Here is a 22065-nt window from a genome sequence, read left to right on the forward strand (position 1 = left end):
TTTTTGGGTTCCTTCGCATTGGGGAATTTACTGCCCAATCCCACCAATGTTCTAGCCCGTTGTGTCGGTCTGATGTTACAGTCAAAGACTTCCCTTTAAGGGTCGAACTTCTCCTACGTCACTCGAAAACGGATCAATATGGCCATGGTTATGTAGTTTCCATCCCAGCAGCGCATAGCCGGCACAACATGATGTGCCCTGTCCGGGCGACTTTGTCCTATCTTGCCTGTTACACATCCCCCATGGCCCGTTTTTGTCACATTTCGATGGGCGTCCTGTCACGTGTTACCAGTTTGTCGTGGTACTCCGTCGTGCCCTTGAGTTTATGGGGCTTTAGGACGCCATATTTACCTCTCGTTCTTTTCGCATAGGCGCAGCTACGTCTGCGACTATGGCGGGTGTGTCTGAGGATGACGTTAAGATTTTGGGGCATTGGAAGTCTGGGGCTTACCGACGTTACATTCGGATTCCCCTGGCTATTTTACATTGAACGATACATGTTGTATTAGCTTAAGTACTTTGCTCGTGTTTTGTTCCGATTTTCTTTTCATTTTTCTTGCAAGAATTGGTCCCTGGCAAGCCAACTGTGTGGGTCATTGGGGACGGCTCTGTGTGCTGGTGTGCTCGGGTGGCGGGGTCATCGCCCTGAGGAGAGCGTCTTAATCGGCTGGCCTATATCCACTGGATGGGACGGCGAAGACTCCAGATGTTCCAGTTCTCTGATTTCCTGTTGGAAGCGTGGTCGGCAGTTCCGATCTTACCTGACGTCATCATTCTCCAGTTTGGCGCAAATGACCTGGGGCTTGTACGGAAACATTTACTGAGTATTTTAGCACGGCAGTGCATCAATTTGACCAGAGAAGCACTGCCGCATACCCTCATTTTTTATTCAGATTTACTGCCCCGCCAAATTTACCCTCACGCCCTAAAGCAGAGTTCCCTTGTTCGCTGAACGCGTATGTTCATTCATTATTTTGAAATGCTCATTGGGGTGTTATTTGGCACCCCCAGATTCAGTGGTCTTCCGCAGTGTTATATCATGCGAACAAATTTCATTTGACTGATAATAATTATAATTGTTTGTTCATTCTCGACAACTTCTACCAAGCCCTGGAGCCATATTGTTTGCCTGTTGAATCTCCCCTTTATACCACCACCTGAGGTCTATTTGGCAGCGGTTATGTTGCCGACTTCGTTCAGCAACAAGCCCGTTTGTCGTGAATTTTATTCAGGGACCGCAAATTGACCTCGGTTTTAAGGCACTGTATTCTTATTTACGACACTTATGGGAATTTGCCAAAAGGAAAGGCCTGACCCCTTCCTTTGTCGGGGGAGTCACTAGATTATTAAGGGCCAAATTAAGAAAAGCCATTTCGTACTCACTAATTTCTGTCGTTTGACATAAATAGCTGTAAGTGGTTGTTGAAAATGCTCATTAGTTGCCTGTTATTCCAGCAACCCTGTGTAAGTCCAAGTTGGGCCGCACCTCGTGGAAATTGCTGTCTGATCCCAGCATTTGATGGCTGGCCCAAAGTTATTGTATGCTGGAGTAAATCCTTATTTATTTAGTCATGAAAGTTGGGTAATTTTACATTCTCCCAGATGTAATTGCTGTTTGAATTTGCATATCAAAGGCTTTGTATCGTGCAAGCACATTCCAAATTTAATTTACCACTCCATGTACTTTGGGCTGAAACAAATGCTGATATGATAATTGCTTTTCATACATTTTTGCAGATAGCTCTCTGTATTTGCTGATATGAGTTGCTGTTCCGCGTCACCAGGCTCGGCGGGAATAATCACTGACAATTGCTGATTGCTGTAGCTCCGGTGCACCACAGCGTGTCGCTTGGTTTTCTTACTGAATAACAACTCGCTATGCTTCAGTGGGCCTATTGAGGAGTGTGAATGGGCCAGTACGAATTCAAGCTCAGAGAGTGCCTGTTCACTGCCAGTAAGAGCAGTTAGGAACTCAGGGACGTACGCCCCCTACCAAGCCTGCCATGTCAGACTGGAGCATGAAGAGTTGGAGCCCCCTGGTTGTGCTCTCTCGATCTTTAGTCAGCAGTGGCCTTGCCAGTGTCTGCCTGGCAAGCAGGGGAAAGTGTGAGCCAGCCTACTCACTTCAGCCTGACTAGAATCTACAATGGAGGCAGATGTAAATTAGGTTATTGCTTGGTCGCATGCCCTACCGACCGTTACAAAAAGGGGAATAGTGAGCCAATGCACTGTCCTATTCCCAGTGTTTTTTAGGAACTACCAAACAACAGTGTTCCTACGAATGCTAGTGATCCCTAAATCACACAGTGACATGGACTGGCCCCAAACCAGAGACCTGGTGCCCACACCATAAGTGTAACTAAGAGAGGGATGGATGTTCCAAAATAAGTCTCTCGGTGGAATGCATGACCTAGAATGTACACAGAGGGAGATACAACAGAAAAACACTTATACATGCAAATCTATAACAAAATGCAGTGAAAGGTGGCAGGAAAGGGACATTCAATCACAATCTTTATTGCCGTGTCAAGTAAAAGACGCAAAATATACACCTATAAATGCAGTTCGATAACAAATGCAGTACGATAACAAATAGAGAGGAGACACGGAGGGAACAGTCTCATCGCAAGCTTTATTATGGTCGCAAAATGGAGACAATACACAGCTACATGTGCACGATTACGAAAGGCAGTGAAAAGGTTTAAAAAATTGGAACAGTCTGACCACAAGCTTTATAACAATCAAGAATAGTTTATTAGAAAATAGCAGTTAATTGAAAAGTGCCATAGAACGCAGATTAGGGAACAGAAAACTCGGAGCTGGACAGACACGTCCATTCGTAACAGTGCTAGGGAAAAGAGGAAGAACAGGGTATCCATTCCACTACAAATTATGGGAGATGAGGGCACACAACTGGTTTATCGAGAACTTTAATAGTGAATGGCGTAATGGCCTAGGGAAATATGCAATTAGTATTAGTAATCTGGGTAGGTTAAAAGCAGTAGACTTGTGTGATTCTTCCTAACAGTGAAATTTGAAATTCTACTAAAATTAGTTATGCAGCTGTATGGCAACTAAGAACACAAATTGTTTAAGCTTATAAAATACAGAATCTAAATTGAATATTTGTAACAAAACTGATCTCAAACTGACCAACCTGGCTATGGATAAAAGGGCACCAGTAAAATCCATCACCTAATCAGTCAGCTGGGCTGGCTGTAAGGCGGACTTGAACTAAAGCTTCGTCCGAAAGGTGGATTTCGACAAACAGACTCTCTGGCAGCCTAATGCAGATGACCTCCAGCCCGATCCTGGATTATCCTTGCCATCGGAGTTGCTGGAGCTAGTCCAAGTGTGTGCAAGAAGGGACTTCGCAACCCATCCATCACCTTAAACAAAGCATGCGCAAGTTTCCATCCTCATCTCCCCTTCCTCCATCTCAAGTCTTCTGGTGATGGAGGCCGTGGCGACTGAAGTAGGGCAGAGAGCTTCTAGTCAGGACTCTGCACAGGAGTGGCACCAGTGTGATGGCTATTGTCAGGTGGACCTGGGAACAAACACTCCCTTTGTGTCCTGCTGGTGTGACTGGGGAGCTTTTTAGGAAAGCACTGCTTGCCATCAAATGGAACGACCCATAAAAGATGGCCGAAACAATTCCCTCAACACCTGACCAGGTTACCAGGCCTGGTGAGGCACTCCCCTCTGTGGAAGAAAAAAAAGAGAAACACATAGACATTGACCCTCCCTGACAGCAATTTTAGACCCCCTCTGCCGAACAGCTGTCGATGCACAAGAATTGAGAAGATGCACATTTTATGTCACTGCAAAGGGAAACAAGGCTTTTTGATAAGGGATCTCTAGTCAAAAATGGCAGGGGGTATACAGCTTCTTCTGGAAGGGGTTGCCAACTGGGTCCCGGAGAATGTATGGGGTTGCTTTTGCTGTTAAATCTGCTGCGTCAATTCTCTAAGATGCCTGTTGGTGTTAATGAGTGACTCATGACTTTCCCCATCCCACTATCCACGGGAAACCACATGATAATCATCAGTGCCTATGCACCTACCCTGTTAGCAATAGATGAGGTGGAGGACAAATTCTATCGATCCTTGGACCACATTTTTTGCTCTATCCCACATGCGGATAAGATCCTTCTGATGGGGGACTTCATCACCCGTGTTGGCTCCAAATCCGAAGTCTGGAATGGAATCATCGGAAAACACGGCACTGGAACATGCAATGTGGGCAGAGCACCAACTATGCATCACCAATACATTGTTTCGACTACCTAACATGTATAAAGGCACATGGATGCATCCTCTATCTCCTCAATGGCATACACGCTTCTTTATGGAACAGTCAGTGTACGTGGGGCCGCGGTCCGTGCATGTTGCGGCATGGATTGTGCAGGTGTAATTTTCAGGGATTATGTCAACATGAGCACTCATATCAGCAAGGAAGGTCAAATTTAAAACAACCTGGGAACTACAGCATGTGTAGCACCACGCACGAGGTGCCGTGTAACCAGTCTGAAAGTGGCCTACTTGGCTGCCTGAACACACGACGTGCACCTCTGCCATTGGCATGCACGATGAAGACACCAACGCAATCTTGCAGCAGTGCCATGCACGCCTTAACTAAAGGCTACCATGATTCAGCCTGATGTGCTGTGTCTATTCTGCATGTACCATACACGGTAATGTGATCGGTTACATCAATATCGTGCGTGGGGGCGATCGATGTACACAATTTACACGATTTATTGTCTCAACAATGACTGTGATGGTAAAACCTAATTCTATTACCGGTAATGTGCAAACTGACATTTTAAGGGAGCACACTGGTTTTGTGGTGTTAGTAGGCCTACATCCCATTAAGGTTACGTTTCAGTTCTTGTCAGTAAAAACATTGGATCGGACATTGGCAGATGTTCCGATTATTAACATCAGACATCGAATCGGCAGTTTAAACCTGCATCGGTTGATCCCTAATGGTGTACAACTTCTACGTCGTCTTCACAAATTCCTCCAACGGTGCTGCCGGAATGCTGTTATTCCCCAATGATGGAAACATGCAATTATGGTAATGATCTACAAAAAAGGGTAACAGATCAGTCTGTGGAAATAGCCGTGGCATCTCCCAACTGGACACTGCTGGGAAGATTCTCTCCAGGATCATACCACTGCTTCATGAATTTGTTGGATGGGTGCTGCCTGAGTCAGTAAGTGGCTTCCGAGCCAACAGAAGTGCTACTGACATGATTTTGTCTCACAACTTCTCCTTGAAAAGTGAAAGGAGCACCAAATGAACTTTATGTTGCATTCATCAACTTTCATAGCCAAGGATTTCAATACTGCGAATCGGTCTCTCCTGTGGAGAATTCTGGAGAAATTTGGCTGTCCCCCAACCTACCTCTCCATCCTCTAACAAGTCCATGATAGTATGGTGGCACAGGTCTTGCATGGTGGTAGAGTCTCCGATCCTTTGAAGTGAAAGCTGGTGTCAAACAGGGTTGCGTTTTGGCTCCTGTCCTCTTCAATATCTTCCATAATACAGTAACTCTCCTGTCCCACAGTAAGACCAACCTTGAGGACAGTATCCCGATCCGACACCGACTCGATGGTGGGCTCTTCAACCTGAGAAGACTCAAGGCAACCTTCAAAACTGAATCTACCACCACCTTTGAGCTTCAGAATGCAGACGACACGGCCCTCGTGTCCCACTCTCCTGACAGATTGCAGAGAACAATTAACACATTGCACACAACTTACACTTGCTGTGGACTTGTGATCAATCCTCAGAAGACAGAGGTGGTTCTAAGACACCCGTCCCCCAGCATGTCTCTCCCTCACATTTCTGCATCGATGAAAGCCTCCAAAGAACATCCATCACTTCAAGTACCATGGCAACATCATCTCCGACGAGTTGTCAACAGATGATGAGGTCACCAACAGAATCCATTTTTGGCTTCCTTTGCTTTTGGCCACCTTCGCACCCATGTCTTTGCAAACCATAACCTACGCTTGAAAGTGAAAATCCAGGTATATACCGAGCTCTCTGCATGTCAAAACTTCTCTACAGTGCTAAGACATAGACTGTCTACAGCCGTCATCATATCAAGATGTTGGAATCTTTCCACATCAGATGTCTCCAGTGCATCCTGGGACTTACCTGGTATGATCAGGTTCCCAATGTGGATATCCTGCGACACTGTGGGCTGCATAGCATTGAGGCCTTCTATATCAAAGGCAGCTGTGCTGGTTTGGCCACGTTGAACGGATACCACAGACATGTCTGCCAAAAAAAGTTCTTCACGGAGAGTGCCAAGCTGGTCACCATTGCCCAGGGGACCACGAAAAAGATTTCTCAATGTTGTCAACAGTACGCCAATAAATGCTACATCCCAACCTCCCAGCTTTAACAACTTGCTAGCGACCGTGTCATCTGGAGCAACACTATCTCTGAGGAATCGAGCATTTTGATGAAAAAAAGAACGCTTCAACAGGTGGAGCGCCACCTGGTTGCCATCATCGCCAAAAGCAGACAACAAGTGAACGTACTGCTGACCCATTCATATATCCCCACTGCAGCAGAGTCATCTCATCACAAATTGGTGCCTACAGCCATGCGAGGACACACATAAGGGGAAACTAATTGAGGGTGAACGTCGTCATCTATCAAGATGGACTGCCACACATTTCTGTTTTATTTCAAAGCAGCAAGAAACACAATACATCATGTGAATTGTGAAATTCTTGTGTGTATAACATGAACTCTCAGAGTGTCATCATGAAATCATTGGTCAAGTACCATGTATTCATGATGGTTATTCCTTGCCAAAAAGAATATTTGATGAAAAAGTGAGTTTATTTTTAATCCTCTAATATAATACAGATCCGATGAAAAGGTAAATTCAACACGATTCTGTGTTTACTTTTTGAGCTTCAAGTCAAACGAAAAATCCTGCTCTGAATAATGATCAATTATTGCAAAAAAGGAAAGGAGTACATGTATCTTGCTATCAAATTTTGAGGGAGGAAAATCATTTGAAGATACCCACAATAGTCTAAACCCAGTAAACCACGTACTTGAATTAATACTAATTTTTAAAGGTTGAATTATGTAGCGATCAGAATAGATAAATTGCAATCTGATGTCAGCAAAATACCTATTTCGTCCTTGTGCTTTTCAAGGTGTCTATGCTGTGAAAGGTGACAAGATGGCTTGCTTCAGTGTCTGCAACAGCATAGCTTCCACAGGGTGCGTGATTCCACTCCAGCGGTCTGCCGCTAGGGTTCTTCATCATCAGCGGGTCACGTGTACAAAGATTAGGGGAAATTCTTTTCACTGTAACTTCCGATCTGATGATGTCATCAACATGAATTTTTGCAAATACACTGGATGCTTAAAAGTCATTTATCTACCAACTTTCAAGCGATTCAACCGATTTTTGCCACAGACACCAACTCAAAATACATTTTCCATATTCTTCAACCTGCTGACAGAGAGGGCTAGAGAAATGCATGAGGTCATCAAGTCCAAGTTGTGAAGAATATACTATATGACGAGAGACTAACACTACTGAAATAAAGTTAATGTATCTTTAACAAGGGTTTTCCAGTTTCGACCATAAGCAAGGGTCACGTGACTCAACATCCTGAACAAGTAATGAAGAACCCAATTTATTTTGTCTCTTGATGCCAAACAAAGACAAGGAATCTAACACGTGATTTTTTGTGCATTTTTAAAGATTAAACCTTTGAAATTGAAAATCTTGTAATCTGACACCTGAGGATGTCATGATGTCATAACAAATGTGTACATTTGCAGATGATTGTTGATGTTTGTGCCAAGTTTGAAGTTTATATCTCATTCCATGTTCTCAAACAAGTGCACACAAAAAATCTTTGTAAAAGAAAAAAATAATAATATCGACAATGATAATATGCAAGCCCTGAATAACAATTCGCACACTAAAAGGGTTTGAGCTCAGGCCCAAACCCTGAAAAAATAACAATCCAGACAAGAACACTACGGTTTGGGAAAACCGTTACTAACAGTATTAGTTTAAACGAAAATGGGCAGAATTCAACTCTCACTGGAAATTAACCGTTACGAAAAATTTGTGTACTTGTCATATCATATACAGTATTTTTAAGAAAAGAAGCTGGCAAAACACAATTTAGTACAGGAGTGAGTTGTTGGAGTACATTGTCAAGGAACTCGCCTAGACATATAGCATGATTATCAACATTTCAGCATGATTCAAAAATTTGATATCAGCAATATTGATTTAAATGATATCAAATAATCGAATATCAACCCATCAATAGACATCACGCTAATCACCTTGCAGGAAATATGTTGTGGATAGCTGAGAAGAAGTCCAAATTTATAGTAGAACATGACAAACTGTTCAAACTTAAGGCAATGTGAATAAGGGTGGCCTAATTACAGGTACTGCAGTTATCAATTAGAACATTATTTATTCTACTTTTCTTCTTCTTCATAGAACATGCTGTGCAAACTTGTGGCAGTTCTCACAGAACAGGGATAAAGGTGCTGTGAATTTTTCAAAATTTAACCAATGCTCACAAGATATATAGATACATGTATACCTACCTGTAATACTTGTGAACACCTCACTGGCTCCTATCAATGTGTACTGAGGAACCTGTGCAAAAATAGACAACTCAGATGCATTGAAAACCTTGTCAGCCACTTCCTGTTTGAAGTATCCATACTCTTCAATGCTTGCTTTCCGAGCAAATTCAATTCCAGCTGCTAGTCCCATGGAGAATACAGCCAAGACCATACCAACGCCTGCACAAAAAGTGTTAAACAATCTTTATATCTCACTGAATAAATATTGAGTAAGCACACCCTTCTCACATAATACGGTATGTCTGAATTTCCTGGATCTTCCAGAAGATGTTAACGAATTTTTGTTGTGTGACTTCAGTTTAGTCTTCCTGTAGTATCTTTTGTATTTCACTTTTTAGTCACAGTCATTGTAAACATTTTCTTCATGAATTAAGTTAAACACATACACATTACAGTTTGGCAAATTTTAAAGGGAATTGTCTCAAATTTGCATTTGTGTTTTTGCTTCCACACTTGAAATAAACCACGCCATGTTTTACATTCTTACCAATTCGTTTCAATTTTGTGAGAGGATATCCGATCCTGGCCATACACGGGTAGAAGACACGATCCACAAAAGGAATGAGGACAAGAATAATTGCAATGTTGAAGAGGTTGATAGCAGCTACCGGAATAGTGAAACCACTGTAGATGAGACGCATACGCTCACCTTGCAGCAAATAGGTTGTGGACATCTGGGGATAAGTTCACATAATGCCACATCACAAGTTGTTTGCAAAGCTGTGTGAATATGAGTGGCCTTATTACAAGCAGTCAATTTCACATTCTTCAGACAACATGCAGTGCCAAGAAATAATAAGTGCATGTACTCTATACCCGCTAAATGCATAAAATATTGGAGGACAACACTATGCTCCACTGAGATACTTTACTATACATGTTGGTAAACCTGGTACACTGTAGGTCGTTGAAAAAAGAGTTATAAAAATGGAAAAAACAAAAATACCTTCTGCGATAGCTCTAAAAGCATAAGGTCTACTGGGATTTTACACAATGTACAAAGTAAGTATGTACATACAGAAACTTGAGCTAACAGTTCTGAACACCAACAGTTAAATTGCATCACGCAATTCTTAAGACCCAAAAAGATGAGATGCCACTGCCATGGGATATATACATGTATGTCTACAGTTCTTTATTCTTGCAGTTCATGTGGTAAAGAGTTACACTACTCCACACTAGATACATCATGACTGGATCAGGGTCTCCAATTCTACTTATAAATCTGCTGCCCAAATGAAACTGACTTTTCTGCACAATTACTGTTGTCCCTGATGTTACAGATCAATTTGGAAAACTTTCAGAAGTTTTCTGATTGCAATCTCAAACCCAGCAAACATCTGGCAACCCAAGTCTACTTTAACAAAACCCCAACAACACCCTGGTGATATGGAAGGAAATGAACATACAATAAAGAAAGTGTACAAATTTTGGTGTTATTTATTTGTAATTTGATTTTTTTGTGTTGGATGTGTTAATTGGCCTAAACTCCTAATGCAGAAGCATTTGTAAGGCACTACGTTGCTACATGTTTGAATGAGCTGGAGCCAGGAGTCATGGGAATGGGTATACATGATGCATTGGAAACTGAATATTGCTGTACCAAATGAACACTTTAACAAACATTTTGCGTGGGCCCTGTGTTTGTACAGCAGTGTTGTACTGTATGAATTTAAGATGTGATGTGAATATGTTTTACTAGTCTTATAGTGTAAACAATTTTAATGAATACACTGTTTCATAGCTTGATGTTTTATATTTATTTTATTGATGTTCTATATAATATTTTTTATTGTAAACTGCATGTACATCCCCAGAAAAAAAAGTGACTGGGATGAAAGTGGGATCCCAGTGAGGTTCCGGTGGGATAGGCCTATCCCAGTGGGATCCCATTTCCAGGTGGGATTGTAGTGGGATCCCAATTGAGGTGAGATCCCACTTGCAAGTAAAAAAGTGGGATCCATGTTGAGATGAAATCCCACGTGGGACGGGAATCCCAGTTGGAGGATTAGGGCCAATAAAATGAAAGCGCTTTTCTCCCTTCCAAAATGATGCTGAGACTTGTATGAACAAGTTACAACAATGTTGAAGCTTAGGCTTTGGCCTTCTGGTCTTTTATCCAAAATCCGTTCGATTTTTACGAATTCAAAGTAACAGAAAGCTTCTTGATTCATCCCTTCATATATCAGATCACGATGGTATGTGTACATTTATTAATTCAGAGGGCTATTATTCACTTTGGCAGGGTTCCGATGTAAAGGAATGTTTGGCGTGTCACACAGATGGTTGTTATATAAAATAAAAACAAACTAAAAACAAATGAAGACTCAAAGTGTGTCAGATCTCTGAAACAAACTACATCACGAAATAAGGTATTGACTGAGTTACAAGGAAAAAATATTCTGACGTCATATACATAGTACATAATATTTTAACCACCCCACCAAATATGTTTTTCGAATGACAACAGTCACCAATCAAAGGGTCAAGTGAGCAAAGGTTCTTTGATTGTAAGCTCAGTTTTAGCACACGTACCTCAAATTGTACTAAGAGTTTGTTCATTAAAAAAAAGTTGGGGACCAACAATAGTTTTACAAAATACACTAGGTTACAAGTCATGTCTTAGCATAGCTCAAGCTATTATCATAATGATGATCTTATATCTGAAAATGACCTGCTTATTAGGCACAACCCTACATGTACACCTCATTTTCATGCAAAGCCAACTGCCGTGTCACACAGGTCATTTTTTTGCAATGACTGTCTGACATGAATGGAAACGAAGTGTAACAATATTGCCACAAAAAGTGACAAAATTTGTCTGAATCAACGTAAAATATTTGCAGTCGATAATTCTTAACAATTACAGACAATTCACACTACAATGCACAGCGCTGGTCAAGTAATTACGACGGCAAACTGGCCAACAATGTCCGCATTTCACATGTAACTTGTGCGTGAAGCATCCAGCATGTCCAGAGGGCAAGCGAGCATTATAAAATGGAAAATAAAATAAAATGGAAATACACTCGCTCTATCATGTTCAAACATAAGCAAATACAACCTTGACTAAATTCATGAACAACAAAAATAGTATGTACATGTACATGGACAAAAGATCAAGTTCTGTGAAAGTTATAGAAATCTTCTTGCAACATTGATTTTTACGAAATGTTGATATGAAAGCTGTTACATGCATGACACGTACATGTACATATGCAATACACGTGACAGACATACATGACTATTGCAGCTGACGACACTGTTTAGTACAGACACAGATCCAAGAACTACATGTAGACGAACACCCTAGTCTGCTACACACGGCTCGTGGTGTGCCAGCCCACAGTGTGTCTACCATCTGGAACCAGACAATATTCAGGCGGTCATGGTGCCGGAATTGTAATCTTTTTTTTACAAAGTTTGACACCATATTATTTTAAGGGTTTTATTGTGTAAAGCGCAAAATGTACATGAATATTAGATTCTATCGTGGGTGAGCAAAAACAAATTTTCGTGCAAGCAACTGAATCTCACGCACATGAAAATAAAGTTTCTCACTTGATTACGCACAGAACATAAACTGCCAATTTTGGTGCCAATCGTCATTTTCAAATTTCTTTTTGGTTTTGCACAGCGAGTACATCGTGTGTGATGCAACTCCGCAATTACAAAATGACTTCACCTTCGGAAAAGAAGAAAGGGCTTTTATTTGGTTCCACAATGGCCAGTTAACAAAAACGTGTCTTATTTGTCAGCAATCATTCAAAGCATAGGCTTGGGTCTAACAAAGGAAAAGCTGTGCGCCCAGGCTGAGTCTGGCTGGGCAGGAAAGTTTCCGGCTGTCAGCATGGTCAACGTGGCCGTCACAGGCCAAACTGGAGGTAAGTTGCATGTGAGTAAAGTATCGGTGAGTAAAGTACTGGTAAGGCAAGGTACCGGTAGACCAAGGCTATACACAAATAACACGACCAAGAAATGGTAGGCTAATGTTTGGGACTTGGTCCAATCCTTAAAAGTAGCTGACAAAACAGTGGGCTTAGGCCTATTTCTTGTGACATAGGTAACAAAAATTGTTAGGCCAAAAAGGAGCTCTGCTTCTAAAAATTAAAAAGGGTTGGTAGGCAGGTAGGCCTTGCTCGGAAAAATATTTTTGGTCAATATTTTGTGCTGCAGGAAAGGAAATTCACAAGAATTATGGACAAGTACGGTTATCATGATGGCAAACTATAGCCAACAGTGTCCATGTATGGCATGGTAAGCATGTTTGGAAACACGCTCACTTCAAGTATAAGCAAGTACGAGCAAAACAACCTCATCCTAAACTGGTGAACACAGAAAATACATACAGATAAGAGACCAAGTTCCGTGAATTAACTTGCAGAATTCCTCTTGCAACATCAATGTTTTTTTGACCTGCAGCTGTACTTATGTCATGTGTAGCGAGGGTTGCATGCAAGTACGGCCGGGCGCCAATGTAGTGTAATCTACCAGGACATACATACTGGTTGGCACATTTCCACCATGCATTCTTTTGCATAGGCGTGGCGGGAACCAGCGCAGTCTTGTTTCATGCATTGCGCTTTGCACACGTCAGCAAAACATGAAGCAACTTGTGAAAATCATGGAACTTTCTTTTCGAAAATAGCAAATGTAAGTGGGAAAACATATAAATAGAAGCTCTTAATGTGAGGAAAGGTTGTTCAAAGGTGTTTTGTGAAGAAAAAAAGACAGCAGGATTTAGGCCTATTTCAATTGTTTGTTAACTTTTTAAAAATTGTTTTTCTAACTTTCTGATAAAAATTTTAGGGTCATGCCAAAAAATTAGGGTCGGTCAAGAAACCAGAAGCAGAATTTTTTTTGGGGGGGGACATAACTTGCTCAACCAGCGTGACCAACATAGCCATACATTTTAACTTAACTATCAAAAGGATTTAAGTGGGTCTAGCCTCATGTTGTAGCGAAATGGACCCCACTGACTTGTTTATTTGTAATCATGTGTAGCTATAGGACCGAAGCATATACTTTTTTTTTAAGTTAGGCCTTAGGTCCCAGACAGCTGAGCTACTCCTAGATCTAGCCAATGCTAGGCCTAGTATTTTTCAGGCCCAGGCCTTTAACCACTACCAGCCGGGGACTCCAGGATCGGAGCCGTATGGTTTATATGTGTGGCCGGGGTCTCCAAACTCGGACAAAGGAAACAGGGCCCTGTAACAAAAGACCGTACTCCGAACAAAAGACCAGGCTGCTGGGCATGACCGGCATTTTTCACTCTCAAAAGTGGTGATAATCCAGCGTTATTTTGAAACCGTATACCAGGGTTTGGGGTATTTAGAGCAAGCGGATTACCACCGGGGACAAAAGCTCTCCACCACTGCAGAGATGAGCCACACAGCACCGCTGCATGCTAATCTGGCCCCTATTGAAAAGAGGTCAGCAGTGCACTGAGCCAGGTTCGTGAACAAAAGACAGCTGTATAACACCGCACAATCTGGGCTCTGTTTACAAGGCTGCTGGCCTGGCTGAAACATTCGGGCGTCAATGAAGGTCACCTGTCAACTTAGAGTAGTGCCTGAAGATTACTCCGTGCGGCTATAAACGACTGTTAAATGGAATGATGAATTGTTGAGGGATTTTGAAAACGGAAAAAATGATAGTCATGCCGGCCCAGCATCCTCAACGTTGAAAAATGCCCCGGTCAGTGGTTAAGCCTGTTTCACAGTAATAAAATTCAAACATCACAAATACAAATGTAATTGAAGAGGACTTCACAATTAATGGAGGATAGGCTTTGATGTGTCATCACAGTCAAACGGATAATTGTCATAAAGCACATGTGCAAGGGATATATTATTGAATTTATTACCTAATATCTTTTCAGAACCAATTAGCTACTTTTTGCAAGAATTGCAATTCATTGCAGACTATGAGAGGCCTGCAAGGGTTGAGATGAGATCTATCTACCTATGAGCAGAAGAGTACCCTCACCAGCAAAGAACAGAAAGTCCCTACGCCTCTTCAAGTTAGTTCGTGTCCACAAAAACATGATTAGGAACAAGCATTCCCAAGCCGTTGTGTGTATATACTCGGAACTCCTTTGCGAAAGGAACAAAAGCCTGAGCATGATGAAAGTGACGGAGCTCTTGCCTACAGGAATGTTATTTCAATGTAGAAATGCACTGTAATTGTTCCAGCTCGGAGCAGCATAATATATTGTTTGGAATAAAATGAAATCCCAAACTGGGATCCCATTGGGATATCATTTGCACAAAACTGGGATCCAAGTGGAATGTCAGTTTCATCAATCTGGGATCCCAGTGGGATGTCACATGCATCAAACTGGGATCCCAGTGGGATGTCAGTTGCATGCATCAAACTGGGATCCCAGTGGGATGTCAGTTGCATGCATCAAACTGGGATCCCAGTGGGATGTCAGTTGCATGCATCAAACTGGGATCCCAGTGGGATGTCAGTTGCGTCAAACTGGGATGTGACTGGAATCCCAATGGGATACCGGCTATCCCATGCAAATCCCAACAAAACTTCCTGGTGGGATCACACCCCATCCCAGCGGGATCCTGCCAGAATCCAAGTGGTATCTGGGTGGGAATGCACTGGGACCCCGGATCCCACTGGGATTCCACTGATATCCCAGTCTCAGCAGGATCCCACCATAACTGGGATCGCACCCTGAGATTCAAGTAGAATCCCATCCTGCATTCCGGTGGGATCCTATCCCGCATCCAGTGGGATTCCTGGTGGGATCCCAGTAAATTTCCCGACAAAGCTTCCCAGTGGGATCCCTGCCACTTTCTCTTCAGGGGATGTGATGGGATTTCAGGTCCAAAGATGTACATGTATGAAATCAAAAACCAAACCCAACCACAAAGCTCAAAGATCTAATGTGTGCAAAGAAACTTAGCGAGTTCAAAAACAAAATAACCCACACACCTGGTAGTACACAGTCCAGTAGAAGATGATGACAATAAAAACAGGCAGAATTCTTCCCAGGGATTTCACCTCATTCACCTTTAAATCAGGAAAGTGACCTCCAAAGCTATGCTTGGCACTATCAAGCCAGCTGGTCATCTGATCTTTCCTGGTGTTAGGCATCCAAAGTCTGGTGACAGCCTCCCAAATGATTTTGGCAACAGTTGTGAAAACACTCCCTTGAAAGAAAATTTAGAAATTTCTTGAGAGAAACTGGTCTGGCTAAAGAGTATGTCACATTTCATTCAATAATTAAATTGCCCAAATTAATGATGCATTTAAAAAGCTACACAACAGTGAGTCAGACGCTTGCTTGCATCACAGATTCCATTAAAAAGAAGTTGGATCATTTTTAGAACTACCAATGATTCAGTGTGCCTTAATAAATTCAGGCACTTGAGACCAATCACAAACCTGCCATATTCATGATCTCTGAGTTCTGAGTTTTAAATATTCCTATGCAAATTTAAAACGTTTTAAAATTTTGAGAGGGACAGATAGAGTCCGTCATCCTTGATTTAAAATGTGGAAAATTCAAAACTGGTCTCACCCTCTGGTGCCTTCATACAATACCACTTTCGACCAATCAAAAGCATGATAATAGCCACAACAATTGAGACAGCTGGAATGGCAAACCCAACATCAAATCCAATTTCCTGTTGCACATAGACCACTGCTGAAAAGGAGACAGCTGAACCAACATTGATGAACCAGTAGAACCTTCACATGAAAAATAACACGATAATGTCACTTACCGTAATCTCAAAACTGGACATTAATGCCAGTAGGGTGCGTACTTGATGTGTATGTGGGCCATCATCGTATGTACCGGTATGTGTCACAGGGTTCAATTTGTTTCACTTTAATTTGTTTTGTTTGCTTTATAGAAACCGCAAAATGAGCTCTTTTTTACACATCATTCTTTTTGGCATCCTGAGGAAATGGACAATATGAGGGTAGAAAATGTGACCCATTCTACTCATTTACATTGTGAAAAATTTCTTTACAGGCCTTCACCTAAAGAGTACCAGAACTTATGCTGAATTGCAGTTCATTTTTTAGGTGGGTAAATTACATATAAATCTGAACAAGGATTGAGGGATGTTTAAGGTTACTGCACCTACATTGTACAATACAAATGTAACTAGTAAGAAATCCCAATCTTACCAGTTAAAGAAGGATTTGACAGGACCTTCTCCAAGATCATCTAACTGTTGAGCTCCAAAAGGGCCGACATTTGATTTGATGCCTCCTGTACCGATAGCAATGATGGCAATACCAAACAGGAAAAAACCTCGCTGCTGGCTGTTGGTCAGCCCTAGATGGGGGCCATACTTGGTGTAATCAATGGAGATGATAGGTAGCAAAGTTGTGCCTTGAAGACAACAAAACATGAAAAATATAAAGCTCTGAAGACTAATACGGCATCTGCAAATTCCATTGCCAGTAGTTGATTGCTGTGGTCCAGGTTCTCCCTAGGTTTCCACCCCACTTCCATTTCTGGTATATGTATATGTACATACCTGCAAAGGGAAACCAAACTTCAACTACGAGCTGTACATGTACACGAATATGCAAGCTTCATGTTAACAGTGGTTTGACTATTTTGATCAACAATATGAGGCTTTTCAAATAAGGTTTAACTGGTCTGTTCAACAATTTGAGGCTTTTCAACCAAGGTTCACAGCATCACTGGCTACAGAAGGGCATTTTGAGATTCGGTGATGAAGCATGCAGCACATGTACATGTGTAATAGCATGTATGTAATGTGGGATGCACTTTTGTTTGCTATATCATCTTGAAAACCACACATGTTAAATGGATACAAATTCTTTGAGTTTTAATTAATTTTAACCCTCAGGGCTGCCATGCTCATTAACGAAGGCTGGTGTCATCACATAGAGATTCTAATCACCAGTTCAGTTCCCGGTCATGCTGGAACCTGTACGATTGTTTTATGGTAGCTAATACATGTACATCCCTACACAGTCCCCTCTAACTACATTTCATTATGTTGCTGTGGAAGTAGAAGTATATGTAATACCCGGTCACAACCCAAACAGCCGCGACCAGTCAACACATGTTTGTCAACAAAGAGATCCAGTTCCTGATAGAGACAATATGGCTCCTTGGGGTGACTGATCTTTCAAGAATTTTAACTTGGCAGTGGTTGGGGTCTGGCCAATAGGAGTTTACAGGCTTGTGGTGTATGCCTGGGGTGAGGATTACAAAATATCTCTGCCAAGTTGGCACATTAAAAAAATTATGACCTTATTTTGTGATACACTGTGTCGATCTCAATCACCGCGCCACTGACACCAGGGAAAGAAGAACTTCTGAGGGGACTGTGCATTTGTTGTGTGCATACATGTACATGCGGATCATGTACTGGTAACAATTTTAAGGGTACTGCAGGGACATGTATGCACACGAGTATAAAAGGGAAGAACTCAGTGCCACTGAGTCAATGCAAAGTGCACAATAAATTTCCAATTTCACAATGTAAACTAGTCCAGCAAAACCAGAGCCTACAAAGAGCTAGAGCCGAAAAAGATGTCTGGCTTTTTTTTCAGATATTAATCATGATTCTCATGAACTAATGCAGGCCTACAACTTACCTATGCAATAAATGAGAGCTGATCCAAGTATAGCATTATATTTCCCCGCTACTGTGTCAGCAATCCATCCACCAATCACTGGCACAAGGTAGGATGTTCCCGTAAAGATGAAGGAAATTGTGGTTGCATCAGCACTGGAGAATTTCAGAACATTGGTGCAGTAAAGCACCAGATTTCCTGCAATACTATAGTAGGTTAGCCGCTCACACAGTTCACAAACAAGTATACACAGAACCACTCCAAGCCGATCCCGGAAACCAAAGGACTTGGTGGTAGCTGGGAAATCTATCTCCACACAGGCTGTCTTTTCTTTCTTCATGCTTTCACTCATCACCGGAGCTTTGATACTTTCGTCAATTTCTTCATAAATGTTTGGCATTTTGGTGTAAGTACATACAGCTTCAACTCAACTGGCCTGAGACAATATCTGCAAAGAACAAGCATTAATGTAATTTTGTTCAAAGGTAAATGGACAAGAGTGTAAGCTTAAAACTCATTGTGACATGCATTGGACATTTATGTGCAAACTTTTCAGAACAATTACCATACTTGGCCTGGACAAAATTTCCAACACTGCTGAAAGCTCGCATAAGATTTGTACCTTTTTTGGGTGGTAAAACATTTTTAGAATAAAATAAGCATTACTTGAAGGATGTTTAAACTGAAGGTGAGTACATGTACATTAATTTGTGTATCACGGTAAATGAAAATAACACATATATGTATATGTACTTTGAAACAGCACAACTGAAAGAGGAAGAATGGGATGGAATTAACACACTAACAAGCTCCATGACTGTTACTAACGATCATGTGATCCAGCCTGTGGTCATGTGATAAAAAGATCACCACTGTGACTGATAAAACTTTCAGAAGAAATTCCAAAGACAGTGACGTAATTTGCGATTGTATTATACCACTTTAATGATGAGTGGTGACTGACAGCAAGTTTAACAATGCTGAAATATGAGTGCATGGTAACTGTGTGTGTGTGCGAGGTTCAATCTCTCATCAACAATACGGTATATCAAATACAATAAGCATCTATCCATAGTGTTACACTATGCATCAACCAGTGAAATGGCTTACAGAATCCTCATTAAAAGGTGAAGTGAATAAACTGAACAGTTTGTAATTCAAAACAAAGCCTTGAAGTCAAAATGAGCACTCTAGCTAGAGTCAAAAAATGTGTCTAAAGCATGCTCTTAATTACTCTTTAGCACAACCACATCACACAAAATGTCAAAGCTACAGTCTTCCAAATTCAACTTTTCAGGTATGCACATGTACTTCAACATTAAATGTCCATACTCAATGCAAAATCCTCCTATTCATAATACACTATGCATGCTCATGTATGGAATTGACCGCATGGTCTAACATGCCAAATTTATACTCATAACTTGCAGTTTATCATGCCCAAAGATGAGTATTTCTATCTCCTTCTTTATACATCTTAATCTGTAGCACATGAGCTGTAATTACAAGTAACCCAAAACACGTACTTACAGCATAGGGCATATCACAAATTCAAATAAAAGTCACTGAAATTCTTTGAACTTTAGTAGAATGCAAAATGTGCGAGCAAAAACATGGTGGTACAATTAAGCCCTTAAAGGTCAAAAAAAAATCTTCGCTTCTGACGTCACCTTCATTAGAGTAAGTGATTTGACATCCGCTACAACTGGTACAGGTAGCGCATGTCCAAATTGATATAAGCCGTCAAAGTTAAATACTCAGGTAGACTCCGGTAAAAAGACTTCCGAAAACAAAATTTGATTGAGCAAAGCACAAACAGTTCCAAAGTAGAGTGACTCAAAATGCATAAATGTTAAGTACTGAACACTGGAGGTGGATCACTGTTTATGAGATTATTGTGACAAAACAGGGGTAGACATGGATGCCAGTCTAATTCGTAAATTATTAATGCACGTGCGGACCAATCGGCGTTGCATAGAGCACTAGGTCTGGGCGCTTGCGGCGTGCTTAGGGCGTGCACTGTTAGTTTCGCTGCTGGGTCGTAGAGTGGAAAGATCGCAGAGAACGCTGTATACCAATCTGTGCTGTGTACTGTGCGAGGTAGCGTGGACGCTGCACCGGAAGCGCTGCGTGTGGATACGCTAGCTGGTAGGTGTAGTGGTGAGCTGTATTGGGTCTAGATTAGTTAAAGGTAGAGCTGAGTGTACGTGGAGAACCGGGGCTGGGAGCTAGTGGTCTTTGTTGTTGGATTGCTTGTCGTCTGTAAGCCCTGTTAGTGGGGTGATGGCTGGAAGGCAATTCTGTTATCATCATGCTAGCTGGCCTTGGGGTTCACTTGATAAGCTCAGATCGCTGTGAAGGTAATTACCCTTTCATTAAATCACCCCTGATTTGCATGACATTCTGTGTTTTTGCGTGAAGGCTATTGCTACTTGTTAGTAGTGAGGTATCTTTAGGTTATAGATTGGCTGTGCTAAAGCTAGTCGGGTGGTTAGGTTACCATGTGAGGCATATTCAATTGCCTTGTGAGGTGTATTGTGTAAATAAACCTTAGGTTATTTATATACCTCATTGATTTACAATTGTTATAAATCAATTACTTGATTATTGTCCTTGGAAATCCTGTGTCACTGTAAGGTTTGTTAAGGTTATTTCCCTGTATTTACTTGCTCTGATACCGGTATTGATTTGTCTTTCCTAAGTGGTGGTAAATTTCCACCAAACAAACTGCTCCTAGGCTTAGTCCACTGTTCGTTATATCCCCCCTTGTGTCAGGATAGCCGCTCATCCTTGCGCAAGGTTAATAAATATATTTGTGGGGTTAGGCCAGGTCAATTCCATCTTCGGTCAGGCCGGTCTACCGGGTCCACCACAAGAGGTGTCAGTTTCATCGCCACATTATGGCTGAGATTTTGATCTTTTTGAAAATTTGCTATTGCTTAAAGGGGAAATCCTCGCTCTAAAATACTTTATCTAATCTGAAAGAACATGAAGTGACATATAAGCTCGCCAAGAGTTGGTTTTTCTTTGATATAAAGAACGGCTCACAATCCCTTTATAGTCCTAATTTCTTGCCATTCATTGATACAAAGGATGCGTCCATGTTGTTTAAAATTTCCACAACATCCGGGAGCTTATGACCTTTCCTTGACTGATTTCAATAAAACAAAACACCATTCACAATTACAATTGCCTCTCTTTGAAATGGCATGATAATTAAATACGGGTGGAGTTTTCCTTTAAATGGCAGCTATCATTATTGAAGCCCAAACATTAGACAAATTGTTTAATGTCTGCAATTTCAGCGCCATTGTGTGGGGCAAGACTACGTACAGTACATGCACAGATACATTTAGGTATGATAGGCACTGTAAATAGAAAGAATGATACTGACACGGTATCGATTCCATGCCTTCAATAATGAAAGTAGTGGTGTTATGTATATGTACGTAATTCTAGCTGTATATTTACAAAAATTCAGCACCCTAGCTGTTCCATTCTTTGGATCTATGATAAGAATTTCAAACACCTTGCATGTTTAAATCAAAAAGGACACCGCACGGCCGAGATGATATGCTCCAAAATGTGGTTTATTGTCAGTATTTAGACATTTGATGCCTGTTTTCTTTATGTTAGGAAAAGACTAACTCCTCTTAGCTTTAGTTATGAAAATTGATCAGGGCCATCATCAATGTACATGACCAACATAATACAAACCTACATTTTCACACTTCATTGCAAAACAACTTATCCAATGTGATCATCTTTTCTTCAGAAGCTTCAGACCCCGAAAGAAGTCTCCCCTTCTACATGTTT

At 41.4% G+C, this 22065-nt stretch overlaps 1 protein-coding gene across 2 annotated transcripts in view; it reads right to left on the reverse strand.

Annotated features, from left to right (window-relative positions):
• Positions 1–22065, reverse strand: part of LOC110986826 (solute carrier family 15 member 4-like) — a 58848-nt gene that overhangs the window by 8092 nt on the left and 28691 nt on the right. For both annotated transcript variants that reach the window (XM_022249052.2, XM_022249051.2), the window contains exons 2-7: positions 18271–18697; positions 16819–17026; positions 16202–16371; positions 15613–15830; positions 9149–9335; positions 8620–8820 (exon numbers count right to left, since the gene is read on the reverse strand). In XM_022249052.2, coding sequence (XP_022104744.2) covers positions 8620–8820; positions 9149–9335; positions 15613–15830; positions 16202–16371; positions 16819–17026; positions 18271–18649 — 1363 coding nt within the window. In that variant the 5' untranslated portion in view covers positions 18650–18697. The remainder of the gene's footprint in view (positions 1–8619; positions 8821–9148; positions 9336–15612; positions 15831–16201; positions 16372–16818; positions 17027–18270; positions 18698–22065) is intronic.

Source organism: Acanthaster planci, linkage group LG19 (assembly GCF_054643075.1).
Source record: "Acanthaster planci isolate LZ-2023a linkage group LG19, COTS_SCS, whole genome shotgun sequence".
In the NCBI taxonomy this organism is placed as follows: Eukaryota; Metazoa; Echinodermata; class Asteroidea; order Valvatida; family Acanthasteridae; genus Acanthaster; species Acanthaster planci.